Source organism: Chaetodon auriga, chromosome 21, assembly GCF_051107435.1.
Source record: "Chaetodon auriga isolate fChaAug3 chromosome 21, fChaAug3.hap1, whole genome shotgun sequence".
Classification (NCBI taxonomy): Eukaryota; Metazoa; Chordata; class Actinopteri; order Chaetodontiformes; family Chaetodontidae; genus Chaetodon; species Chaetodon auriga.
The window spans coordinates 485945-512500 of NC_135094.1; the positions used below are offsets into that span (position 1 = coordinate 485945).

A 26556-nucleotide genomic window follows, 5' to 3' on the forward strand; every position below is an offset into this window, starting at 1 on the left:
AGAGGGACCAAAACACAGGCATGAACACATGAGGCCCATAGAAACACAGGTGAGACCAACACCATGGTTTACCTGGAGGGCAAACACACCTCGACATGTGATTGGCTGAAGTTCCTTCAGGTAAAATGAGGTCAGCATGTTTATCTGAGTTTAACATTCAGTATGAACGTGTGATATTGATCTGATCAGTGATTTTGGTTCTACACCGAGGCTTTGCCTTCCTCTGAGAACACCTGGTGCTGAGGTTCCACCGAGTCCACACCGGCCTGCTGGACTCTGACCAGCGTGTTCTGCTGAAGGAGGAAAATGAAGACATCAGTTCACACAAGTCTGATTGGAGAAGACACCCCGGAGCTCCACGGGGACATGGACAGGACTCCACCTCACAGTGTGACACGAAAACATCCAGAACATTCAAGAACTTCTTCGGCTGGTTTGTTATCAGTTGGACCAAACAGCTCAGAATGTGTGTGTGTGTGTGTGTGTGTGTGTGTGTGTGTGTGTGTGGTTAAAGTGCCTGGTTACCATCTGTCAGAGAGTTACAGCGAGCATTTTACGGTCACCGGAACAAAATAAAACCCGTCTGACTGCCACCGTCCACTCATTCAGACGGCGGGTGTCACTCGGTTGTGACAAATCAACAGAATTACTTCTTAAATTGAGCCGAGTAGAAGAAAAAGAGCGGTTAGCCGCTCGCAGTTAGCTTCCTCGGACCGCCCCGTTGACTGATCACTTCTCTGTTAGCATTAGCATTAGCTCGCAGGCTAGCTGTTAGCGCGCACCAGAAACGAGCGCATCCCGGCTCCGCCGCGCGCTTATTCTCCGTCCCGCTTTAAATGTTGATAACTGGCGTCAAGTTAAAACACAAAGCTGCCGAAAACGCGAGAAGCAAACCTGCGCAAGTGTCGAGAGGAAGGTGAAAAAGGCTCCTTACTGATTTGATGCAATTCTCTTTTTCCTCTCCAGCTTTCCAGTCAACTTAAAGCGATCTGCTTAAATCCAACAGCGAACTTCTCCGAAAGATCACATCTGTTTCAGAAGTCTGGCATGATAATATTTTCCGACGAAACATTCCCGTTGGTCGTGGGAGGAAAAAATAGACGTGTTTGCGCTGAAAATTGGCGAAAAATTAAAGTTGAAGCGGTCGCTCCGTCATGGAGGCCATGTTTGGGAGCGACCGAAGCACCGCCTGTCAGCGACAGCAGAAGAAGTAGGTCCCAGAAAACATGAAGCCTGTTCCAGAGCAGAAGCCTTCAGCGGGCAGAGCTGCCTGTTTGCGCATGGACGGAGGCCACACTCACCGGGGGCGACACTTCAGGTCGTGAAGGTGAATCCGTGTCTGCGTCAAACGGCCTCATTTGTTTGTGTTGTGTAAAAAGTGTGTCTGACCCCGCGGATGGATCTGTAGGAGGGCTGCTCTGGTGAAGCGGTCTCTGTCATCAGACCTGAAGTCCAGGACTGGAGCCGCGAGGAGCCGGACTGGTGCCGCACGTGCCCTCGACAGGGACCGACCCCTGAGGTCTGAGCGTCCCAGCAGCGGGGTCCTCTTCACTGAGAAATACCACAGCAGGACCAACAAATACACGAGCTCCTCCCTCACACACCTGCTCCCGTCAGGAGTCAATATTAATAACCAATAACGAATCAATAAAAGAAGACATCAGTGTCCTCACGGAGGAGACGGTCCACTGGAGGAGGACGAAATGTTCACATCCTTCACTTAAAAACAGGCCAATTCAACAGTGTAGAAATACTGTATGAGAAGTCCTGCGTTCAGAGGCTTACTTCAGTAAAAGTACACAGGTATTTCATCATCTGACGTCATTAGATTGTTCCTTCTGTCAGCAGATCAATCTGAGAACCAGGAGAACCACCTTCAGGTTCTCTAAGGAACACACAGACGCAGTGAGGCACAAGAACAACTGCTCCTGATCACAACCAACCTTTATTGACCTCTGACAGAGGTATTTATACACAAACCCAAATACACAGTATGTACAAGTACTTCATTATTAAACAACATGAAATAAATCAAAGTACAGCAAACGTGTCCACAGATAACACGCTGTCCACACTGTCCACAGATAACACGCTGTCCACACTGTCCACAGCCTGTGACGCGTCACACAAACTCCACTCCTCCGTCTGTCACGCAGAAGGAGCTGCTCCTGTGAGCCTTCATCCTGGACGAGGAGGACGAGGAGGAGGTGCAGTGGACACTGAAGACCCGCTGTCTCCTCTGCTCCTTGCTGCCTCCTGCCGTGTCATTTGCAGCCTCCTGCCTGGAGCACAGCAGGCGGTGGTTCACCAGCCGTTGCCAGGCACGACAGAGGTATGGCCGGTCGTGTTCGGAGGAGGAGGAGGAGGAGGAGGAGGAGGAGGAGGAAGGGCCACTGTAGCTCCTCCTGATGGGGTGGCAGGTGGCGAAGACGGTGATTCTGTAATCCCTAAGAGGAGGAGCCAGAGGAGAGCGAATCAGAACAAAAGAAAGCTTCTACAGAGCAGATGAAGCTGCTCCATCATGCTCCTTCACAGCTGCTCCACCGCTCCATCAGAGGAGGTCAGACACACGGAGAACCCCCAAACTCAGCTCATGGTGGACTGAACCCCCTGAAAGACCCCAGAACCACCTAAAGGACGTGTTGATACCTGAGCAGTCGAGCCAGCAGCTCTGAACACTTGCTGAGCTTCTCTTCCTGCTTGGCGATGCTGGCCCCGCCCTCACAGCGGTCCAGCCAATAGAAAGAGGAGATGCTGTCAATGAGGAGGAGCCCCAGGCTGGGCCGTGATGACAGGGAGGTCTCCAGGAAGTGGAGGCTGAGGAGGAGCTGGGAGGAGGACGAACAGTGGACTACCAAGAGGCGAGACAGACATGAACGCAACACAGCCTCGTCTGACCCAACCGAGGGAGAGCCAGACAAACGAGCTGGACAGACAGACAGAGGGACAGACAGAGAGAGACAGACAGAGAGACAGACAGAGGGACAGAGACAGACAGACAGAGGGAGGGTTAGACAGAGAGAGACAGAGACAGACAGAGAGAGACAGACAGAGAGACAGACAGAGGGACAGAGACAGACAGACAGAGAGGGAGAGACAGACAGACAGACAGAGGGAGGGTTAGACAGAGAGAGAGAGACAGAGACAGACAGAGGGACAGACTTGACTTTAGTGTGCTGTACTTCACAGACAGACTGAGGGGACAGACGTCAGCGTCCTCTTCAGGCTGCAGTTCATAAACAAACCTCTTGATGTTTTCAGTATTTCTTCCGTCGGTCTGAACAGCAGTGGACTGAACGTACAGTCTGTCCTGAGGGGGGCGCCACTGACCAACACAACACCACGTTCACTACATTTTCACATAACGTTTGAAATGTATCGCACTGGAAAGTGTGGTCGTTTCTCAATACCAAGTACGCCAAGTCCGGACTTACGAACTTGGCAGTTCGGACTTAGCAAGTTCGACCTGGGAGTACAGTCTCTCCAGGACGGGAGGACGCAGGACAGTCATTCTGCAATAGGGACGGCAGCGTACTTGATGACATCACCATCGCAGCTCGTCTGCCGGTTATCTCTGAAAACTTTGGAGCAAATTTTAAACTACGCGCTATCGTGATGAATCGACCACAGATTTTAAGTTTTAACATCCACTTTCTCACATAAAATAATCTTAAACCCACATTCCGTACTACTAAAACAGTAGTATTTCGAAACTTGTAACTTTACAGTTGTGAGTCCTCTCCACCACCATCGGTGCTACGAAATGCATTCTGGGATACGTGGCTGCCCCAAGTCCATACAAGTCACCACCCGATGCATCCTCGATAAAATGGGAGGGGCAAGAACACGTCCGGGTATTTGACTGTACTTGGTGAGATGCGGACTTTTGAATTGGAACAGAACAAAGGCCCTGTGTGTGTGTGTACCTGCACTCAGTCTGCTGTCCAGGATGCTGACCAGTCGTAACATGTCCAGACTGTAGTCGGTGTCCACAAACACAACGTCCACCTCCAGACCGCCTGTCGCCACTGGCAACACACAGCGACACAGCAGATGGTAGAGCAGCTCTGTCTTACCTGAGACAGTCACAACACACAAGGTGTATGGGAATTCCAAAGCAGGTGAAAGGCAGAGCTGTTTCCTGTGAAGTGGACTCACCTGTTCCCTCTGCTCCATACAGCTCCACCACCTCACCTGCCAGGGACACACACGTGAGAAGAGCAGTCCAACCATTATTAACAAACTCATCCATAATCATCATGTGACAGGAAGTGGGTGTGGCCAGTCACCATGGTCAGGTCCTCCGTCTTCAGGAAACAGACGAGGTTCGATGTCCTTCAGACAGCGACGAGCCTCCAGACGAGCCACCAGCTGCAGAGACACACTGCTGCTGTTTATGCAAAGTCCCAGCATATAGACTGCACCACATATTGTGAATAGACAGTCCCAGCATGTAGACTGCACCACATACTGTGAATAGATAGTCCCAGCATGTAGACTCTGACCACCTCAGCATTAATAAGCTGCTTTAACTCATTTTGTTTAGTGCTTTTATGATGGAATTCCATTTAATTTAATTTAAATTGTTCAAAGTTCAGCGATTAGAGGAAGTAACAGAAGAGAAGAACGATTCAAAACGGTCTTAACCCCTATACTACTATGACATCCCATAATAACAACAATCAAATGATTTTTAACCTATTTTTTCCAGGCAGTCAGAAATGAACAAAACAGACAAACACCTATTAAAACACCTGCTGAGTGTATCCACACTGGGATTCAGGTGTAGCTGGATGACACGTTTCAACACCCACATTAACCTTTGAGCTTTTACTTTGAAAAGCGCCCGGAGCAGCACTTCCTCCCTCAGAATAATCAGAAAACAAGAAGTGTCCACCGAGTGACAGGAATAAAGTTTTACCGATTCAAATGAAGACAGAACATTTCAATATGTTTGCGTGTCCTCGTGAGCTGAACCTGTACATCTGAGACGAACTCCTCAGCTGAACAAATACTCTGATCACTCTGTAAAAGTAACGTGTTTACTTTCTGACCTGAGCGCCACTTTCAGTCATTTCAGCTCGAACTTCGTCTTCATCTTGAAAACGGCGAAACGGCGCCGCTTCTGTGAGCTCACTTCCTGTTTCTCCTGCTCTACCGTAAAGGACGCGGAGCGCGTGTTACCGTAACGTCACGCTGTCAACGCGCCGCGCACGAGAACGTTCAAAGGAAAGATCAGTTCAGTGACTGTGAGCAGAGAGGCCGGCCACACGGCTCTGACTGTACTACAGTATTTTTACTGCGTGAAGCTGACAATACTACAGTACTTTTACTGCATGAGGCTGACTGTACTACAGTACTATTACTGCAGGAAGCTAACAGCACTGCTGTACTTTTACTGCACGAGGGTGACAGCACTGCTGTACTTTTACTGCACGAGGCTGACTGTACTACTGTACTATTACTGCAGGAAGCTGACAGCACTGCTGCACCTGTACTGCATGAGGCTGACAGTACTTCTACTGCATGAGGCCGATTGTACTACTGTACTATTACTGCAGGAAGCTACATGCAGTAAAAGTACAGTAGTAGTGTCAGCTGTACTTTTACTGCATGTAGTATTGTCAGCTTCCTGCAGTAAAAGTACTATGTGAGCAGTAAAATATCTCCTGTGTCTGGTCTCTGATTCTCTGTGACTTATCAGTTTGTTCATACTGAAGCTTCACAGGTGGAGCTGCTGCAGGTGGAGGTACTTCAAATACTTCATGTACAGTTAGTGAGTTTAAGGCAGTGAGGCTCAACGTAAGGCTCGGGCCCCTCCAGCTGATTTCAACTCTTTGTGAAATATTGATCTTTGAAATGAAACCGTTGAGACAGTTAGAGGACAGACGTCTCTGTGGTGGACAACATGACGTCCAGACTGTGGACCGATTCTGGACCACGTGGACTGGAAGGACCCTCTGTGTGCGACATGAGGCTGAAACAGAAACACGCCAGCGGCCACTTTATTAAACATGTTGATCAATAAATACAAATCTTTATGAAATGACAGAACAAATGGACATCAGAGACGACTTCTAATGTCCTGAGGCGTCCACATTCAGCTGATGACACCCAAAGGGACAGCAGTTCAGAGCAGAGCGGGACATCATGGGACAGAACCAACAGCTTCACTCGACAAGGTGAGCGTCACCTGAGAGGTAACACACCTGTTCTGTTGAATATCTGATACAGAATATGTCCATGCGGTGGACGTGTCCCATGCAGACGCTGTGTCCAGGCAGACAGTAGACACAGAAATCATGCTTCAGTCTTTCTGTCTGCATTTGACGGTCATGTGATCACAGCATGAGAGCTGAAGTCTTCAGTCACGCAGTGCAGCATGAATGTCTCTGTCCTAATATCGTCTCTCACTTTTATTTGGGAGGTAATGACGCTCACCTACAGTTCCCATCATGCTCTGGGGGATGTAAACAGCAAACAGTGTTTCCATGGCATCAGTGAGTCAGCTGTGTTTGTCTGCATGGACTCAAAGCGTCTCACTGATTGGCTATTAGCTGAAGGTGTGTCCCTTTGTGTGTCTGTCTGCAGCATCTGTCTCCTCGTGTCCTCTGTGGATTTATGGACATCAGAGGTAACGCTGTGTCTGACGTAGGATGGGACGGGACCTGAACCTGATCCACTGTCCAGCAAATCCACTTTCAACCGTAAAACACAGAGCTGACGGATCAAACTGTCCAACGGCGTCAGCAGACCCGCACAGAACCAACCAACCAGAGACCCACAGAGTAGCCAATCAGAGGAGGCGCTGCACCCTTACACAGCAGGGGAGGGTGACAGTCACCTGACTGCTTTGCAGGTCTGTGCACACCTGGCGAATCCACCTGTACGAGCCTGTCTGTCTCTCTGGGATCATGTGACCTGCCTGTCTCTCTGTGTGCTCTGTGTCCTCAGGACTGTCAATCACTGCTGTGTCACCTGAAGCCCCGCCCCCAGCTTTGCTCTTCTTCTGTGGATTTCTCCCCTGTTTGAATCCCTTCGCTCCATCCTGATTGGCTGTTAACGGTCTATATGACAGCTCCTCTGACTCCAGGAGGTATCTGATTGGTGGGCCGACCATCTTCCTCCTCGGTCTCTGAGGCTGCTCCACCTCCTCCTTTTCCTCCTTCTTCTCCTCCTCCTCCTCTTCTTTTCCTCCATCTCTTCTTCTTCTCCTCTCTCCTTCCGCTCCTCCGTTGTCCTCCTTCAGACAGACAGCTTTCATTTCCTCCTCCTCTTCTCTACACCTCTTTGTCCTCCTCCCCCTCCCTCCGTCTATCTCCTGCCTTCTCCTCCACCTGTCAGTGTCCAGCCTCTTCTTCATCGTGGTTCTGTAGTCGACCCACCACTGAGGATTTCTGCGCACACGCCTTCTGTGTCTCGACCAATCAGGATCCCTGGTGGAACCTGGGAGGAGGGCCTTCTCTCTTTCTGTGACCATGTGACCTGTCTGTGTCTCTGTGACTGTCTGACCTGCCTGTCTCTCTGTGTGCTCTGTGTCCTCAGGCCTGTCAATCACTGCTGTGTCACCTGAAGCCCCGCCCCCAGCTTTGCTCTTCTTCTGTGGTTTTCTCCCCTGTTTGAATCCCTTTGCTCCATCTTGATTGGCTGTTAACGGTCCATATGACAGCTCCTCTGACTCCAGGAGGTATCTGATTGGTGGGCCGACCATCTTCCTCCTCGGTCTCTGAGGCTTCTCCACCTCCTCCTTTTCCTCCTTCTTCTCTTCCTCCTTTTCTTCTCCTCCATCTTTTCTCCTTCTCCTCTCTCCTTCCTTCTCTCTTTCCTCTCGTCCTGCTCCATCCTCCTCTTCTCTGCACCTCTTTGTCCTCCTCTCCCTCCCTCGCTCTCTCTCCTGCCGTCTCCTCCACCTGTCAGCGTTCAGCCTTTTCTTCATCGTGGTTCTGTAGTCGACCCACCACCGAGGATTTCTGCACACACGCCTTCTGTGTCTCGACCAAACAGGAGCCCTGGTGGAAGCTGGGAGGAGGGTCTTCTCTCTTTCTGTGACTGTCTGCCCCGCCTGTCTCTCTGTGAACATGTGACCTGTCTGTGTCTCTGTGACTATGTGACCTGTCTGTCTCTCTGTGAACATGTGACCTGTCTGTGTCTTTGTGACTGTCTGACCTGTCTGTCTCTCTGGGATCATGTGACCTGTCTGTCTCTCTGTGACTGTCTGACCTGCCTGTCTCTCTGTGTGCTCTGTGTCCTCAGGCCTGTCAATCACTGCTGTGTCACCTGAAGCCCCGGCCCCAGCTTTGCTCTTCTTCTGTGGTTTTCTCCCCTGTTTGAATCCCTTCGCTCCATACTGATTGGCTGTTAACGGTCTATATGACAGCTCCTCTGACTCCAGGAGGTATCTGATTGGTGGGCCGACCATCTTCCTCCTCGGTCTCTGAGGCTGCTCCACCTCCTCCTTTTCCTCCTTCTTCTCCTCCTCCTCCTCTTCTTTTCCTCCATCTCTTCTTCCTCTCCTTTCTCCTTCCTCTCCTCCGTTGTCCTCCTTCAGACAGACAGCTTTCATTTCCTCCTCCTCTTCTCTACACCTCTTTGTCCTCCTCTCCCTCCCTCCATCTATCTCCTGCCTTCTCCTCCACCTGTCAGTGTCCAGCCTCTTCTTCATCGTGGTTCTGTAGTCGACCCACCACCGAGGATTTCTGCACACACGCCTTCTGTGTCTCGACCAATCAGGAGCCTTAGTGGAAGCTGGGAGGAGGGTCTTCTCCTTATCCTCTTTACTCCTCTGTTGTGTCTCCTTTTGCTCTCTATCATTGTTAGCGTTTGCCTCCTCGTGCTGCTTGTCGTCAGCAGCTCGGGCGCTGTGGTGATGGCGGCTGCAGCGGTGCAGACGCAGGCTGTTGGTGCAGCTGAGCCTGCATCCTGCTCTGTGCCCCGACAGGTGGAGCTGCAGAGATGACCGACAGGCGAAGGTTAGACCACACACCTGACGACAGACGGAGACAGAGACAGGTGGGTTATTATCTCAGGTGATGACTGGGGTTAAAGTCAGGAGTATCAGCACTTCCTGGGAACTCTCACCTAATCTGCCCCTCCTTCGCAGTAAAGCAGGAACACAGAGGTTTGACTCATGTGTTTGTGTGTGATGTGGACTCATACTTCGTTCAAACTGCAGGTTAGGAAAGGTGGAACCTGCCCCTGCCGGCCTGCTCAATAAGCTGTTAGCAGCTCCCGTTAGCAGTTAGCAGCAGTTTTATTTTGAAAATCATGCTGGAAAGCTTTGGTATTGAATGAGGACTAACCTGACAGAGCTGCCATCCTGCGTCCACTCCTTCGTCCTCTGAGGACTCCTTCCTGCTGCTGTCTGTCCACTTGGTTAGCTCCACCCCTCCTCTCCTCTCCTGTTCCTTCTCCTCCTCCTCCTCTCCGTGCTCCCTACTCAGCCTCCCTAGCTTCCTTTTTACCTTTGCTTCCCTGGCTTTGCTGTGATTGGCTGCAGACAGGCCATCTGACCGCTCCTCCGACTCAACCAGGTATCTGATTGGCGGTCCGACTGTCGTCCTCCTTGGCCTCCCCCCTTCCTCGGCCTCCTCCTTTACCATCAACTCATCGTTCCTCTGCTCTTTAGTACATCTCCTCTTTGGTCCTCCCTCCTCCTCCCCCAACAGCTGCTTCTCCCTCTCCTCCTCCTCCTCCTCCTCCTCCTCCTCCTCCTTCACTATCGTTTTGTGTTGTCCTCCATCAGCTCGGGTGTGTTGGATTCGTGCAGCAGGTCGTCCGGTTTGGATGCCTCTCTTCCTGCAGTGCTGCCATGTTTCTCCTCTCTGTATCTCGTCTCTGACTGTCTGGATGGAGCTCCTGTCTTCTGATTGGATGGTGCCCTGACGGCAGTTGGGGAGACACCTCTCGCCATCACTCATCTCGCTGTCACGGCGGGCGGTGCTGCTGTGAGTCGTCTCATTGGGCTGAACTCCTCCTGTGATGTGGTTCGTCAGTTTGGCCGTCCGGGACGTTTCGCCCCACGTGTTGCAGCTGTGATCGCCGCTGTCGCTCCACCCAGCCTTTCTCCTCTTCTTCTTCTTCTCTGCTGTGACTGCAGACTGTTGGTCAGACCAGAGACTCTCATCTGGAAGAAGAGTCAACAGAGGACAGGAAACCATGAATCTAACAATCTGCGGATCAGCATCTGGGCTTCCCATGGTCATGAGACGACTGCCGAGCTTCTGATTGATCGATCACTCGATCACGTTGTGACATCAGCTGAGTGGCTGAGTGTCAGTCACCTGACAGGAAACGCTGAATCATAAACACTCACTTACTGTTCTCATGTTGTAACGAGCCTTCCTCTTCCTCTTCCTCCTCCTCCTCCTCAGCCAGACGGGGGCTTAGAGGAGCGATGAGTCCCGGAGGAGGCGCTGAGACGTCTGCACGAGGCAGCAGGGGGCGCGGGTCACACTGAGGCATGCTGGGTAACCAGGTGGTCCGTTGGAGCTCTTTGGACTGCAGAGCAGTCGGAGGTGCAGGTGGTCTGAACAGAGGCATTGTGGGTAGCAGTGTGTGTCTGAGGGGGGAGCAGAGCAGGTAGAGGGGGGGGCTGGCGTGTGTGTGCTGTTCTGTGTTCAGCGTGTGTGTCTCCTGTGAGCTGCAGTGCCGCAGCAGAGCGCCCCCTCCTGCTTCATCTGCTCTGACAGAAACACACTGCCACAGCACACCCGAACACACACCTGAACACACACAGACAGACAGACAGACAGACAGACAGACAGACAGACGGGATGTCAGACAGGCTTCATGTGGAAACACTTTTCTTCTTCACACGTGATCAACAGTCTGAACTGGAGCATCAGCTTCCTCCTGTTTGACATGGAGGACATTGGTCTCAGAGGAGACATGCGTCCTCCATGTCAAACAGGTTGTAAACCCATCAGTCAGAATGGGACACATTTGTTACCTCTCAGCTGCTCTCTGTCTGAATCACTGGGACAGACGGGTGAGGACAAACTCCAGCTGTGGAAAGGACTCTACGTCCAGTGTCGGGCCTTCAGGTTTGTACCTGCAGTGTGTCTCACCTGGACAGTGTCTGCAGCTGAGCTCCTGAGTCAGCAGGTCCACCTGGACAGCAGCGTCTCTCCTCTCCGCTGAGTCGCTCTGACAACCCACCTCCCTCCTCCTCACCCCGACTGTCCCCTCGCTGTCCTGGATCATCTGGACAGCCTGCAGAGGGACATCACAAGGACCAGGACACCACATTGAGTCTGCTCCTATAAACCAGAGACGGAGCGCCTCACCTGAGACAAAGATTGGTGACATCAGAACAAAATGTTTCTCATTTCTTAACTAAGACGTGAAGCTTCAGGGACAGACAGCAGACATGATGAAGGACTGCGGTGTCCCCCAGTCCCTCAAGCTCAGGTGTCCTTTCATTGATAGCACCTGTCCAGAGCCCTCAGGTGTTCCAGCTGACTCAGAGCTGGTAGTGTTGGTTAATGAGCGGTGACTCCTCCACCTGTCCTCCTGACTGACGTTGTCTCACCCTGATGCACTTTTTTTAAATTGTTGTATTTCACTGTCCTCTATGCATCCTCTGTAACATCTCTGAACCTACATTTTATTATTTGATACTTTATCTTTCATTTCTTCATCGACTTAAACATTTCACTGCGTGGTTTTATGCATTGTCTTTATTTCTATTTTCATCCTCATTTCAATCTTAGTCTGCTTTCATTTTTATCTGTTTTATGTCCATTTTGTCTTTTCTTTCCAGATAAAAGTTTAATTTCATCATCATCGCTCAGTCAGCAGAAACACTCTTTCTCTCTGGGTGTGCCGTTTAAACCGGAGTCACTGCTGCTGTGTGAACACATACCTGGTCAGTAAAGCTGATTCTGGCTCTGAAGCTTCATCATGTTTTCCTTCATCAGACTCCTGCGAGCTTCACGAGCTAACTGCAGCTAGCGGCTAGCGGCTACAAGCTAACTCCGACAGATGAGCAGTTTTATTGACGGTTACCGGAAAGTCTTAATGTCCGTAATTTACTGTAAACACTACAGAAACGTTACCGAGGACAGACTCACCGAAAGCATCGCGATAGGTGAATTTTCCCGCTTTTCAGAAGCGGAAACAAACGTCAGTGATAAACGATGTGTTCTGACGACATGTTGAGCGTTTTAAACGTTTTTTAAAAGTCTGCTTGAGACGCAACAAAACCGAAGTTTTCAGTTTTTTCTGTTGACTTGAGCAACCGGAAGCCCACCGCGGTACGAGGAGCTGCTGCCGCTCTGCTGCCCCCAGCGGGCCGGAGGAGGCAAGACGCCATTTTCCTCCTCTGCGTCCTCTGCTTCCTGTTTTCTTCCTCTTCTTCTTCTTCTTCTTGTCCTAATTTCATTGTCTTTTTTAATGTCATCATATTGGAGTAAACTGAATTTTAAAAATATTTAAAATAATAATAATAATAATAATAATAATAATAATAATAATAATAATAATGACTTATTTTCTGCATCTGGATTCCACCTGAAAAGAGTTAGTTAAGTATTGTTGTTTTGAAGGAGGAGGAGGAGGAGGAGCTGGGACTCCAGCCCGTGTCCCCCCATACCAACCAGGCCAGTTAACACACCAGTGTCCATGTGTCCGCCCACACAGACAGAACTGGACGTCCTCTCTGCAGAAACAGTGCTTGTGTGACACCTGTAAAAGCAGGAGGAACCGTCACATTTAAAGTACTGTCTGGGTCTCACCTGCCTCAGGCGTGAACTCCAGTCATCAGTCTGATGATTGAAGCTGGTGTGACTTCATCTTTTAATCTGAAATGAAATCCTCCTCCAGACCTTTGAACGTGAGTCAGCTCTGTGCTTTTACTTTGAAAGGAAATGACTGTGTTTTTATGTTCCTGTTCATTTCCACCAGGATCCATCATTACTGTCAGAGCAGAGACAGAAGGTGATGCAGGTGAGTGTTTATTGACAGCAGCTCAGTATCAAACCACAGATCATTAACATTCACTCAATCTGAAATATGATTTCACTGCAGCTGTGTGGACGTCATCAGAAAACCAAACGTCTTTTATGTCTCTTATGCACTCAGCTCAGGTCCAAACCACAAGCTCACCTGTGAACACAGTCAGCTGTTCACGTGAGATAATCAACACCTTTGATCGGCGCTCGTCACACACACACAGCACACACCTGCACAGCTGGTATGAGCAGCAGGTGTGAAGGGAGCACCTGGTGGAGTTGTGTCACATGTTACAGGTCAGCAGCTCTGAATCACACACGTGTTGTCAAAGCGTGTGGTAAAATGAAGCTGATGGCGTTCAGGCCTGTCCAGGGCTCTGAGTGGAGTCCTAAACCTGCAGGGAGCCAATCAGCTACCAGCCTGATCCCACACGACACCAGTCTGTAGTGATCTGTCCAACCACTGCTCCTGATTGGCCTTTCAGCAGATTATGCTGCCAGCTGCTGAGAACATCTAGACACTAACTTCTAAAGATGACAGAAAGTCTCCAGCCTCTCGTCTCTGCTTCACATGACTGTACCTGAACGCACCACAGCCCAGCTGACGGCGTTACTTGTGGTTTTGACCTGATCCTGGACCAGTTGGCTGCCTCAGCGCACTCTCACCATTCAGTATGTACACTATATATGAATCTATGTGTCTATATAATATATTGATCTGTTAGTTCTCCTCTGTGTTCTTTACAAATATAAACACTCTGAATGCAGCAGTTTATGATACAGGCTGTAAAACACTGAAACACCACACACACACTCTCTCACACACACACACACACACACACACACACACACACACACACACATACAGCCGTTGACAGCTCTGAAGAACAGCATTTTTCCTGCAGCTCAGTTTGTCTTTATGAGCGCACTGACTGAAACAACAGCAATAAATACGAACATGTCATGTCACCACCGCGGTTCTCAGCTAACTGCCAACCTGAACGTCACAAAGCAGGAAAACACACATACTGTCCCTTCAGTGGAAACGGCCAATCGAAGCTCTGCTGCCCAGAGTTTGACAGGAAGTGGAAACTTTATGTTTGTGTCTTTTGCTTTCTGGAGTTTGTGCTGTTCTGCTTTAACTCGTCATGCTGCGTCACCTCTGAGGTGATGCTCTCATGGATCTGATGATTGATTGATTGATTGATTGGTGGCGGTCCAGTTTCATTTTGTTTTAGAGGCACATCAACACAAAAGTGCCTCATTGCTGCCACCTGAAGCCTGCTGAGTCACAGTCATGGCTGTCATATCTAAAGTACCAAAAATACAGCCCATAAAGCTAAAACATTACATCGGTTAAAATACATCAATGCTAACTTTCGGTTAGCAGTCTGTGTTAGTTTGATCCAGTTGTCCATCCCACTGTCCTCCACGTGTGGACTTCCTGTCTCTTTCTGCTATGTCACCTGACCTCCTCCTTTTCTCTTGTCATAATTACTACAGCCACTAGGGGGCGCCACCTCACAATAACCGTGAATATGGGTCATAATAAAGCGCCGGCAGAGACGAGCTAAACAGTTGTCTTTCTGGTGAGGACGAGCTGGACAGACAAGTTCGTCTGAATGACAAACAGCCATAATTTTCAGAGACAATGCATGTCTTTGTCCCTTTCACCAAAGTATAGAGACAACAGACATCAGAGAGACTCAGCAGGTGTCAATAATATCGATTCCACGGGAACGATTCGTGCTTTTAGTCTTCATGAGATTAAACTGTTTTAGCTTGTAGCTCTATGAAATCTCACTCAGTCATGACAACAGCTAACATGCTAACATGCTAACACACTGACTGACAGCAGCTCTGTCCATTTATTCAAACACATAACGAAGATGAAGTGACTGTTGCAATGTAGAAAACACGAGTAAAGAGGAAGTGAAACAAGGAGCAAAGAGACGGTTGCTGAAACACCGAAGGAAGAAGCAGGATCATGTCCTTGGCTTTGAATCGTCAAACACACCTTTCAGTCCTCATCGTTCATCCAGCTCAGAAACAAGATGTTCAGTCAGGCCGACAGCTTTGACGTCAACACAAACTCTCAGCAGTGCTACGTTTTGGAGGATGGCTAACAGGCTAGCAGCTAGCAGACTGTCAGCTAGCTACATCTCATCTCGAGGTCTGGAGAAGTCTTCAGGAAGCCTGTAAATGTAAGATGGAAAAGCTTCTCTGGTGGCTTTTTAGGTGAGACACATTCTCTGTGGTCAAAGTTTAAAGGAAAACGACAGCAAACTAACTTTTGTGCTTCAGCTTCTCCAGACCTCCATGTGCCTGATGAGACTGAGCTGGCCTGCTAACAGTCTAGTAGCGTAGCGGGCTAAAAACTGAATTGGGCAAGAGATTAACAGGCTGTTGGCTAAGTGGCTGGTGGCTAGCAGATAGCAGGTAAACAGGCCAGCAAGCTGCTAGCCCACAGGCTAACGGGCTAGCTGGCTGGCTATCTAGTGGACAGCAGGCTGAAAGGCCAACGGGCTAACAACGTGGTAGGCTAACAGGCAAGCCATCTGTAGCTGCCAGCGACATCAGGACATGATGCCAAAGACGGGGTTGTGTCGACAGATGCTGGGGCCGATCTCATCGTAGTCCTTCTTAGAGTGACACACCTGAAGAAACTCCGGCTGCAAACACAAACAACAAACAAACAAACAAACTGTCCATCTTTGGGAGGACTGCGCTGATTTGACTTTTAGACCTGAAAGAGTGAGGACATTTTTATGAAGTGAGGACATTTTGATAAAGGGAGGACATTTTGGTTTCCTGGTTCAGGTCAGAACCAGGTCTAGGTTCAGATCAGGATCAGGGTCCTCTCATGTATAGAAGTATAAATGTGTGTGTGGGTACCGTGGACGCCAGCATGGAGCCTCCAAACCAGACGGCGTAGCGCTGCATGTGATGAGAGACAACCTGGACCTCCATCGGCTTCGGCTGCAAACACAGAAAATCAGTCAAATGTTTCTCTGTCTGTCTGTCCCTCTGTCTGTCTGTCCCTCTGCCTGTGTGTCTGTCTGTCTGTCTGTCTCTCTGTGTGTCTGCCTGTGTGTCCCTCTGTCTGTCTGTCTCTCTGTCTGTCTGCCTGTCTCCCTGTCTGCCTGTCTGTCTGTGTGTCTGTCTGTCTCCCTGTCTATCTATCTGTCTGTCTGTCTGTCTGTCTGTCCCTCTCTCTGTCTCCCTGTCTGTCTCCCTGTCTGTCTGTCCGTCTGTCTCTGTCTCCCTGTCTGTCTGTCTGTCCCTCTCTCTGTCTCCCTGTCTGTCTGTCTGTGTGTCTGTCTGTCTGTCTCTCTCTCTCTCTCTCTCTCTGTCTCCCTGTCTGTCTGTCTGTCTGTCCGTCTGTCTCTGTCTCCCTGTCTGTCTGTCTGTCTGTCCCTCTCTCTGTCTCCCTGTCTCCCTGTCTGTCTGTCTGTCCCTCTCTCTGTCTCCCTGTCTGTCTCCCTGTCTCCCTGTCTGTCTGTCTGTCCCTCTCTCTGTCTCCCTGTCTGTCTCCCTGTCTGTCTGTCTGTCTGTCTGTCCGTCTGTCTCTGTCTCCCTGTCTGTCTGTCTGTCCCTCTCTCTGTCTCCCTGTCTGTCTCTCTGTCTCTCTGTCTGTCAGACCTTTATCCGTCCTCCACTGAGTTCTTCACTCAGTTTCAGTCGAGCGTCCACGACTCTCTTCAGGTCTCTCTGCAGCCGCCGGCCAAAGTCTCTGAACATGGTGGATCCTCCAGAGAGCACGATGTTCTGACACACACGCATGCGCGCACACACACACACACACACACACACACACACACACACACGCACACACGCACACACAAACACACACACACGCACACAGACATACGCACACACAAACAAACACAAACTTTCATTTAACAAAATCTGAAATCTGTGTTTTCTTTTCATGCTCAGGTATACTCAGATGTACTCAGCTATACTCAGATGTACTCAGGTATACTCAGATGTACTCAGGTATACTCAGGTATACTCAGATGTACTCAGGTATACTCAGGTATACTCAGATGTACTCAGGTATACTCAGGTGTACTCAGATGTACTCAGGTATACTCAGATGTACTCAGGTATACTCAGGTATACTCAGATGTACTCAGGTATACTCAGGTGTACTCAGATGTACTCAGGTATACTCAGATGTACTCAGGTATACTCAGGTGTACTCAGATGTACTCAGGTATACTCAGATGTACTCAGGTATACTCAGGTGTACTCAGGTGTACTCAGATGTACTCAGGTATACTCAGGTGTACTCAGATGTACTCAGGTATACTCAGATGTACTCAGGTATACTCAGGTGTACTCAGATGTACTCAGGTATACTCAGATGTACTCAGGTATACTCAGGTGTACTCAGATGTACTCAGGTATACTCAGGTATACTCAGGTGTACTCAGATGTACTCAGGTATACTCAGGTGTACTCAGGTGTACTCAGATGTACTCAGGTATACTCAGGTGTACTCAGATGTACTCAGGTATACTCAGGTATACTCAGATGTACTCAGGTATACTCAGGTGTACTCAGGTGTACTCAGATGTACTCAGGTATACTCAGGTGTACTCAGATGTACTCAGGTATACTCAGATGTACTCAGGTATACTCAGGTGTACTCAGATGTACTCAGGTATACTCAGGTATACTCAGGTGTACTCAGGTATACTCAGGTATACTCAGGTGTACTCAGATGTACTCGGGTATACTCGGGTGTACTCAGATATACTCAGATATACTCAGGTATACTCAGGTGTACTCAGGTATACTCAGGTATACTCAGGTGTACTCAGGTATACTCAGGTATACTCAGGTGTACTCAGATGTACTCGGGTATACTCGGGTGTACTCAGATGTACTCAGGTGTACTCAGGTATACTCAGGTGTACTCAGGTATACTCAGGTGTACTCGGGTGTACTCAGGTATACTCAGGTGAGTTACCTTGTAGAGCGGCCTCCTAACATCGATTGGACAGCTCTGAATGACTTCATCAACGACGTCAGAGATAGGCTGCATGAAGTCTGGGTTAGCGAACTGGAAAACACACATTTACATTCCACAGAGCTGATATTTGAATTGATCATTATTGATTGATTGACAGCTGATATTTCACACTTACATGATGAGGGAGCTCTAAACTCCAATAACCAGGACTTAAAAGGAGAAAAGCAACAATACAAAGACCTGAAAGGTCACATTTAAAGGCCAACAGCTGGCCTAGGACCAGTTTATGAAGCAGCTGCTGCTTCATCCAGCTGCACTGCTCTTTGGATCAGGAGTCGCAGGTTCCTCCTCGATGGTCGGCGGCAGCTGAAAACAACATGACGTTCATCTGAATCTCGTTTGCGGCCCTTTGCTGCTCATCAACGGTGACTTTACCAGAAAACAGACGCCGCTGGAAACTCTGAGGCCGAAGCGGACGGGAGACGCGCTACGGAGCCCAAAGTGGGAGCTAAAGAGGCCAAAAGGCAGCGTGCCGTTACCTCGGGGTGGAAGAAGATCTCCGGGCCCAGGAAGCGCTCATAGCCCACGTCGATGTGGAAGGCAGTCTTACTGACAGCATTGACCCCACGGTACTGTTTGATCCATTTCCCCGGGTCCGAGTCGTACTTAGTGAACTCCTTCACGATGTCCGGACAGATGTAACAGTAACGCTCCTACACACAGAAACACACACAGAAATAAGGAGGAGGAGGGGAGGAGGAGAAGACGAGGAGGAGTAGATGAAGATGGGTAGTGTTGAGGAGTAGTGTGGGATGGAGAGTAGAGGAGTAACACAGGAAAAAGAGGAGCAGTAGAGGACAAGAAGAAGAGTATATGGATAGAGGAGGAGGAGCAGTAGAGGAGGAGGAGGAGTTCGGTACCTTGACGGCCTTGGCGGTCTCCAGCGACTGCTCTGGAGGGATCCCCACCTCTCTGTCTCTGAGCAGCTGTTGGATGAAGAAGGTGATGTCCCGTCCCGCGATGGGGATGTGCTTTATACAACTGCCAATCACGTAGCCCTCAGCCTGAGACAGACAGCCACACTGACCAATCAGTGAGCGCTGAGGCTCCAAACAGCAGCCAGCATGTTTAAAGTAATGTGTGTGTGTGTGTGTGTGTGTGTGTGTGTGTGTGTGAGTCTGTGTCTGTGTGTATGTGTGTGTCTGAGTGTGTGTGTGTGTGTGTGTCTCACCACAGGGATGGCGTGTGTGACCCCGTCTCCGCTGTCAATGACGATGCCTGTCAGAGTTCTTTGTCCGACCTGCCGAGACGTCCAGGACGCCGCTAACGCCAGCACAGCCTGACGGAGGGAGACACTTTATTTCATACCACCACCTGTGTGTCTCATCTGTCTGTGTGTCTGTCTGTCCATGTGTCTCACCTGCACTGCGATGTAGAGTCCAGGTATGTTGAAGGTCTCGAACATGATCTCTGCCAGGTACTCTCTGTTCTCTGGAGTGTTGAGAGGAGGCTCTGTCTGCACGCACGCGCACGCGCACGCGCACGCACACACACACACACACACACACACACACACACACACACACACATTATAACACAGGACAGAGGTCCCTGCTCTCTGATTGGCTGCCTGTTGTGACCATGAGGTGGAGGCCCACCATGAGGAAGCTGTGGTCTTCAGGCTCAGCTCGAAGGTATTTGAAGATGATCTGCTCCATGAACTTCTCCATCAGGTCCCAGTCCTCCACCATGCCGTGACGGATGGGCCACTGCACACACACACACAGACAGGAGATCACAGCTCACACAGCGACTCCACACAACACACACACCCAAGAGCCTGCGACCCCACCTGCACCACCTGTCCTCCGCACAGGTAGGACAGGTGGTGTTCTTCACGTTCAGGTGAGACACACGCTCCCTCTGCTGATGCTGTCCTTCACCTGGACTGACAGGTGTGACGCACAGCTGTGATCGGCTAACTGTGTGAAACGTAAAGCATATTTCACTTCCTGTCCTGTTCCTCAGGTGTCCTCAGGTGTGCATTCTGACGTCCAATGAAGAAAAAACACACAGACAGAAAAACATCACCATGACACCATCTTTCATTCTGTCTGTCTCCTCCCCCCTTCCTCTCCTCCTCCTCCTTCTTTCGTACTCCTCTGCTCCTCCTCCTCTCCTCCTACCTTGGTTGCATAGTTGGGTTTGTCTATGGCTTCATCTCCGATGTAGAAGTCCAGGTCATCCACTCCTCGTACGAGCCTCCTCTGAGCCTGCTCTCCCACGCTGGCCGACTCCTTGATGGCGACACCTGATCCAGATTCACACACACGCATGCACGCACGCACAGGAACTGAGAAATTTTTGCCATTGGTGGATGTGACTCAGACACCCCCCATGCTCATGTTGGAATCTGCTGGAAGCCTACCCCCCTCTAAGAGCTGCAGATGGTTTAGTCCACTCATCAAGGTGAGTCAAAGCAGAGGAGCTGAATGAGCCTTTCAGCCAATCGTGTTAAACAGCTCACTCTGATGAAAACAGGCTTTGGTTTCTGCTTTTTCTGCTTCTACAGTCATCGTTCCAGAGTGACGGTGCAGATTCAGACGTTCAGAGTGTGCAAATGTTCAGAGAGTGTGCAGATGTTCAGAGAGTGCAGATGTTCAGAGTGTGCAGATGTTCAGAGAGTGTGCAGATGTTCAGAGTGTGCAGATGTGCAGAGTGTGCAGATGTTCAGAGTGTGCAGATGTTCAGAGTGTGCAGATGTTCAGAGTGTGCAGATGTTCAGAGACGCTTACAGGAGGGCATGATGAACTGCGGCTCTGTGTTCCCAGCATAGCCGATCTTTGTGTACCTGCAGGCAGAGACAGAGACAGTGAAGAACAGGTCTAGATCCAGGTCCAGCACCGTGGAGGGTACAGCTCATCACAGAGATCTCTGAGTCAGAGGGCCGTCGGTCCAGCGGGCTCTACTCTAGAGCGCTCTGATGAACACAAACCTGCTGCTCCCACTTCAGCAGGATGGCAGAGCAGAACGATGGTGATAAAATACATGTGAGGTCCTGCAGGATGAACCTTCAAACTCACAGCTTCATCTCACCTGTACCTGCAGACACACACAAGCTAACCTGAGGAAACCCAGAGGGCAGCAAATATGGCGGCAGCTCAGTAGACCCGAGCACGACATGACGAGCACGACGATGTGTTCACGCATGTCAAAAACTCGCTCTGATGCTCTGATCTGTGGAGCTTCTACACATCGGCAGGGGACTGGGCTGTCATGTCACCTCCGTCTTCCTCCAGATGTGTCCTCTTTGTCTCTAAAGTGTCCCAGTAGGACAAGTCTTGTGCTGATAACTGAGGACTCTAGCGTCTGTGTTCTGCAGGCTGCAGCTCCTGCTCTAATTCCTCCAGCTGTCCTACATTCAGACATTCAGACCAGAATAGACCACATGCTGATCACAGATCAGCTCCTGATGCTGTCCATCAAACACACGGACAGCAACGGGACAGCTGATGACTCAACGAGAGGACAGCATGTGTGTGAGTCGAACATCGTTTGAATTCATCTCTGTGAGCCTGAAGTACACACAAAAATACACACAAATACTCACTTCAACTGGAGACAAACTGACTGTGACGCAGCTGTCGAAGTGTTGCACGTGAGTATGTCTGAGTATGTTAACAGGTAACATACAGTAACACACAGTAACAGACAGTAACACACAGTAACAGACAGTAACACACAGTAACACACAGTAACACGTAGTAACACGCAGTAACACACAGTAACAGACAGTAACACACAGTAACACACAGTAACATGTAGTAACAGACAGTAACACACAGTAACACGTAGTAACACGCAGTAACACACAGTAACACACAGTAACAGACAGTAACACACAGTAACACACAGTAACATGTAGTAACACACAGTAACACACAGTAACACGCAGTAACACACAGTAACAGACAGTAACACACAGTAACACACAGTAACAGACAGTAACACGCAGTAACACACAGTAACAGACAGTAACACACAGTAACACACAGTAACACGCAGTAACACGTAGTAACACGTAGTAACACGCAGTAACACACAGTAACACGTAGTAACACGCAGTAACACGCAGTAACACGCAGTAACACACAGTAACACGTAGTAACACACAGTAACACGCAGTAACACGCAGTAACACACAGTAACACGCAGTAACACACAGTAACACACAGTAACAGACAGTAACACACAGTAACACGTAGTAACACGCAGTAACACACAGTAACACGTAGTAACACGCAGTAACACGCAGTAACACACAGTAACACGTAGTAACACGCAGTAACACACAGTAACACGCAGTAACACACAGTAACACACGGTAACAGACAGTAACACGCAGTAACACACAGTAACACACAGTAACACGTAGCAACACGCAGTAACACACAGTAACACACAGTAACACGCAGTAACACACAGTAACACGCAGTAACACACAGTAACACACGGTAACAGACAGTAACACGCAGTAACACACAGTAACACGTAGTAACACGCAGTAACACACAGTAACACACAGTAACACGCAGTAACACACAGTAACACACGGTAACACACAGTAACACGTAGTAACACGCAGTAACACACAGTAACACACAGTAACACGCAGTAAGACACAGTAACACACGGTAACAGACAGTAACACGCAGTAACACACGGTAATAGTTAGTAACAGACGGGTTTTCATTGATTCATTACTCATGTTTTCACGTTGGTTCAACACCTGAAGACCTCTGAGACTTTACAGGTGAATCATTGTTCGCTGTTGTTGTTGATGTTGTTGTTGTTATGTAATTCAAGTTTTCCATTTTTATTTTGTGTGAACTGCTCCTTTAATAACAACCAATGTAACACAAGAGTGCGCGCGCGCACACACACACACACACAGACCCACACACACACACACACACAGGCGCGCACACACACGCACAGCTCTACATGATGATGTTCGCAAACGCACTAGCATCTCGCTACATATGACGTCACAGCCATTACAGTGTGAGCATCCATGCATGTGTGTGCGCGCGCGAGCTCACCCGGTCCCGCAGTCTATCACGCACGGGGGGAGCTGCAGGGACATGTTGTGGTCCGGCTCGGTCCGGCTCGATCCGGCCCGCAGAGCGGACGGTGGTCGGCGGTCGGTTGTTGTGACCGTTCGGTGCAGAGCGGAGAGCGCGAGGCGGAGTCTGCTGCGTGCGACGGAGAGAGTCTGTGATGGACCGTCCTCTGTCAGTAGTTCCGGGTCGGAGGGAAAGCTGGAGAAAATAGAAACACATCTGACACGGCCCCGGTAACCGGAGGTGTGTGTGTGTGTGTGTGTGTGTGTGTGTGTGTGTGTCTTTCTATGCTGCATTCACGTGGTGTCAGCTGCACCGTGAAAACACAGCTCACCTCCGCCGCCTGCTGGCGAGCTCTGCAACAACAGCACGGTCATGTGTCGGTGCAGCTGTCGATTGGTGTGTTTACGGTCTGTCACGTCTGTGTCTCACGGTTCACTTCCTGTGTTCGATGAAGAAGCTGAGAGTTTCTCAGATAGTAGACCGAACCCTGAATGCATCGTGCATCCGCAGGTTCACTGAGACAACGCGCAGCTGCTCACTGACCAATCAGAACGTCAGGATCCATCCAGTAAAGGCCCACAGGTCAGCGCACCTGCTCTGGAACAGTGACCCACAAAGACGAGGAGGAGGAGGAGGAGGAGGAGGAAGAGGAGTCCTTAGTGAGGGAAGCTGGGGAGCACGTGGAACATGTGCAGGTGTGGTTGTAGTACTGTGTGGAGTATTTGAGTACTTGTGTGTATTTGCTGTGTGAAGGCAAATTTGTCTGCAGGGTTTGGAGAAATGGAACATTCCAACAAAAAACGGAAGTGAAAGAAGTAAATATTACCTGGAAAATGTACCTCAGGTACTCCGTCAGCTCAGCGTGTGTAGTATTCTGATCTTATGTTGTTGTTGTTGTTGTTGTTGTTGTTGTTGTTGTTGTGACTGAGCAGTGAATCCACCAGGTGGCAGCAAACACACACAACAACACACAGCTGCAGCTGTCATTTCATTCAAACAAACTTTATTTACAAACAGTACTTAATAATACTTGATAATAATACTTTTCATACAAATAGTACTACTACAACTGTTACCACTACTACAATTTATAATTATATTCCTGCTATAAGTACTACTAAAACTAATACTGCAAATAAACACAAACAGTTTGATCGGTCAAACGTGCACGCTCCCGTGCGCGCGCACCCAGCAATGAAAGAATGAATGAGCGTGAGGTAAGAGGAAGTGACCGTGCTTCTCTCATGACAGCCGAAGTGTTCCGAACAGATCCGAACGGAGCCGTAACATTTCCACATCAGAGAAAAGAGAAGTCTTCCTCATCATCATCGTCGTCAGCGTGTGAACGTTTAAATTGGTCGTTTTGTGACTGGAGTTTGGTGCGGAGAGCAGCGCTGAAGGGGAATCCCGACAGTCATACTGAGGGGGTGTGACCACCGGTGTGTGTGTGTGTGTGTGTGTGTGTGTGTGTGTGTGTGTGTGTGTGTGTGTGTGCGCAGCACGTGCGCTGTCAGTGAGGGCGACACGCTCGGAGTTGATCCATCTTGTCTTCGCCGCCGTTCAGCTTCACAATGATTTGTGTGATGTGGATTATCGATCTGCGCTGATCAGCAGCGGATGTTTCCGCTCCTCGGCCTCCGTCTGTTCGTCTGCATCCTGTTTCTTCACAGCTGAAACGCTTCATCAGGATTGGCCTCGCAGCTTTCCTCCAGCGCCAGTGCACCGGGGATCGATACAGTGAGGGGGGATTTATCGATCGTTGCCTTTGATTGATCACCTGAAGCGTCACCTTCAGGTCCAGACCCGCTGAAAAACCTTTTGCTTCACTTTTTTCAGTGTTTTCAGTTGAACTGAATCACTTTGAATAATCCTTCACGATCCAGCAGATTAGCGGGGCTCACCTGTGGACTGTGTCCACATATCACCTGTAACCCTTTTCCACATGACGTCATAAGGTGCTATCCGTGCTCCTATTGGGGCGTCTTTGAGGATCAGTCATGTGTGAGGTTCACCGGCTCTGACGTTCGTAGGTGTGGCAGTGACGGCCGGCGGACTGTGGGGGGCGATGGCCGCCGCCTACAACATCCGGGACATCGTGGAGGACTTCCTGCACTACAAGCTGCTCAACCACGGCCTGACCTGGCGCCGCGCTGGCGGCCGGCGCGGACACGACACCGCGTCAGCGTCAGCAGCGTCATGGAGAGCCGAGCGGACAGTGACGTCACACCGAGGAGCCGCTCGCAAAGATGCTGAGCAAGGTGAGGACCGTGTTGTCCTGGCAACGAATGATGCTTCACGCCGACCTGGCCACCTCTAGTACTCCTAGTACCACCACCACTACTACTAACACTACCACAAGTACTTCCACGACTACCACAAGTACTTCTACTAGTAGATCACAACAGTAAAGTTACTACCACAAGTTCCAGTAATGCTAGTAGTTCTACTGCATGTGCTACTGCTTTCAACAGTACTCCCAGCTACAAGTACTCTAAATAAAACTACACTGCATGTTTCACTACTACTGATTCCACCAATACTACTACAAGTATGAGTACTATTAATGCTTGTACCCGTACTGCTAATACCAGAATTACTGTGAGTAATGAAGTTGCAGTACTGCTGCTGGTGTCTCAGCTGTCCTCTCCTGGTTTAATGGTGTCCCCTGTCTTCACCTCGTTCATTGGCTGTCCCCTGCAGACCTGTGCTTGGCCCCGCCCAGGCTGCAGGTGGTCCTGAGGTGCGCCGGTGACGAGCTGGAGCGGCGTTACCATGACGACCTGTCGGCGCAGGCGGCGGCGCTGTTGCTGCGCGAAGGCGGAACGGCGGAGAGAGGGCGAGGACTGACGGCGGTCAAGGACGAGCTGTTCAAGGACGGGGTGAACTGGGGACGGATCGTGGCCATGATGGAACTGGGTGGAGCTCTGTGCACACAGGCGGTCAGGATGGGCGGGGCCTGGCAGGTGGACGACATCGCCGGGTGGATGGAGAACAGTCTGGACTCGCCGCCGCTCCGAGGATGGATAGAGGACAACGGAGGATGGGTAGGACGATGGTTCCTTTCTGCGTCAGTCCCTCTGTCCTCAGCGTCAGTCTGTAGGTCTCTGTCCAGTTACCTGGTCCTCTTTCCTTCTGTCTGTCCTCCCTTCTCTCAGTTCTTCTTTCTGTCCTTGTCTCCTTTCTTTCCTTGTTTCCTTCTTTCTTTGTTTCCTTCCCTCTTTCCTTGCTCATTCATTGTCCTCATTGTCTCATAATCTGAGATTCTAGTGTTTGAAAGAGCTTCAAGGGTCCTTGAAAGGGTCTTCAGTGGTCCTCCCTCAGTGTCCAGGGGTCAAAGTCCTGGTTCTTTGAAGTTCTCTAGTCCCAGTAAGTCAGTTCATATCAGCCTGGAAGGGTTTCTGAGGTCCCTGAAGGTCTCCCAGGACAGGGTTCCAGCAGTTCTTCATGGGTTTTCAGGAGGCTTGAGAGGGCTCTTGTAGTGTTTGATGGAGGTTTGGAG

At 49.9% G+C, this 26556-nt stretch overlaps 4 protein-coding genes across 23 annotated transcripts in view; 1 reads left to right on the top strand and 3 right to left on the bottom strand.

The window, feature by feature from the left end:
- Positions 1-1191, bottom strand: part of LOC143339613 (histone-lysine N-methyltransferase 2C-like) — a 59824-nt gene extending 58633 nt beyond the window's left edge. For all 9 annotated transcript variants that reach the window (XM_076760905.1, XM_076760904.1, XM_076760902.1 and 6 more), the window contains exon 1: positions 935-1191. The gene's annotated coding sequence lies outside the window, so the exon portion shown is untranslated. The remainder of the gene's footprint in view (positions 1-934) is intronic.
- A 744-nt stretch (positions 1192-1935) lies between these two features.
- xrcc2 (X-ray repair complementing defective repair in Chinese hamster cells 2) lies at positions 1936-12807 on the bottom strand. 9 transcript variants are annotated; one of them, XM_076760937.1, is made up of 8 exons: positions 11067-12807; positions 10317-10721; positions 9300-10123; positions 4290-4371; positions 4159-4194; positions 3927-4028; positions 2650-2926; positions 1936-2447 (listed from the first exon to the last, which is right to left on the bottom strand). In XM_076760937.1, exons 1-8 carry the CDS (start codon positions 11305-11307, stop codon positions 2123-2125), a joined length of 2292 nt encoding a protein of 763 aa, XP_076617052.1. In that variant the 5' UTR covers positions 11308-12807; the 3' UTR covers positions 1936-2122. The 9 variants fall into 9 exon arrangements, with proteins under 9 accessions (XP_076617052.1, XP_076617051.1, XP_076617049.1 ...); XM_076760936.1 differs by having other exon boundaries at positions 3927-4076; XM_076760934.1 differs by lacking the exons at positions 1936-2447; positions 2650-2926; positions 3927-4028; positions 4159-4194; positions 4290-4371 and adding an exon at positions 5990-8983 and having other exon boundaries at positions 11067-11211; positions 12072-12807.
- Positions 12808-14123: 1316 nt separating this feature from the next.
- Positions 14124-23387, bottom strand: LOC143339621 (actin-related protein 3B-like). Of its 3 annotated transcripts, none has more exons than XM_076760947.1 (12): positions 23034-23387; positions 20727-20782; positions 20118-20242; positions 19590-19700; positions 19352-19447; positions 19163-19270; positions 18852-18995; positions 18471-18644; positions 17929-18021; positions 16593-16718; positions 15846-15929; positions 14124-15622 (listed from the first exon to the last, which is right to left on the bottom strand). In XM_076760947.1, exons 1-12 carry the CDS (start codon positions 23348-23350, stop codon positions 15527-15529), a joined length of 1530 nt encoding a protein of 509 aa, XP_076617062.1. In that variant the 5' UTR covers positions 23351-23387; the 3' UTR covers positions 14124-15526. The 3 variants fall into 3 exon arrangements, 2 of the variants coding, with proteins under 2 accessions (XP_076617062.1, XP_076617061.1); XM_076760946.1 differs by having other exon boundaries at positions 14124-15654; XR_013079341.1 differs by lacking the exons at positions 14124-15622; positions 15846-15929 and having other exon boundaries at positions 16663-16718; positions 17929-18325; positions 18362-18644.
- The window catches only part of LOC143339624 (apoptosis regulator Bcl-2-like), an 8796-nt gene continuing 5211 nt past the window's right edge, over positions 22972-26556 (top strand). The window contains exons 1-4 of one of the 2 annotated variants that reach the window (XM_076760951.1): positions 22972-23297; positions 23568-23752; positions 25088-25315; positions 25758-26101. In XM_076760951.1, coding sequence (XP_076617066.1) covers positions 25123-25315; positions 25758-26101 — 537 coding nt within the window. In that variant the 5' untranslated portion in view covers positions 22972-23297; positions 23568-23752; positions 25088-25122. Of the gene's footprint in view, positions 23753-25087; positions 25316-25757; positions 26102-26556 lie in introns of both variants that reach the window. The other variant, XM_076760952.1, reaches the window with a different exon arrangement.

Bases quoted from the DNA above. Each gene is read 5' to 3' on its own strand.
- LOC143339621 (XM_076760946.1), bottom strand. From the start codon at position 23,350: ATGCAGCATAGAAAGACACACACACACACACACACACACACACACACA. The intron at 18,645-18,851 runs GTACCGAACTCC...TTCTGTGTGTAG, and splicing joins AGACCGCCAAGGCCGTCAAG to GAGCGTTACTGTTACATCTG. The intron at 16,719-17,928 runs GTAACTCACCTG...CGTGTGTGTCAG, and splicing joins TTAGGAGGCCGCTCTACAAG to AACATCGTGCTCTCTGGAGG.
- xrcc2 (XM_076760928.1), bottom strand. From the start codon at position 11,307: ATGTCACCAATCTTTGTCTCAGGTGAGGCGCTCCGTCTCTGGTTTATA. The intron at 10,722-11,066 runs GTGAGACACACT...GTGTGTGTTCAG, and splicing joins CAGCTGCAGACACTGTCCAG to GTGTGTGTTCGGGTGTGCTG. The intron at 8,984-9,299 runs GTTAGTCCTCAT...GTCTGTCGTCAG, and splicing joins CAGGATGGCAGCTCTGTCAG to GTGTGTGGTCTAACCTTCGC.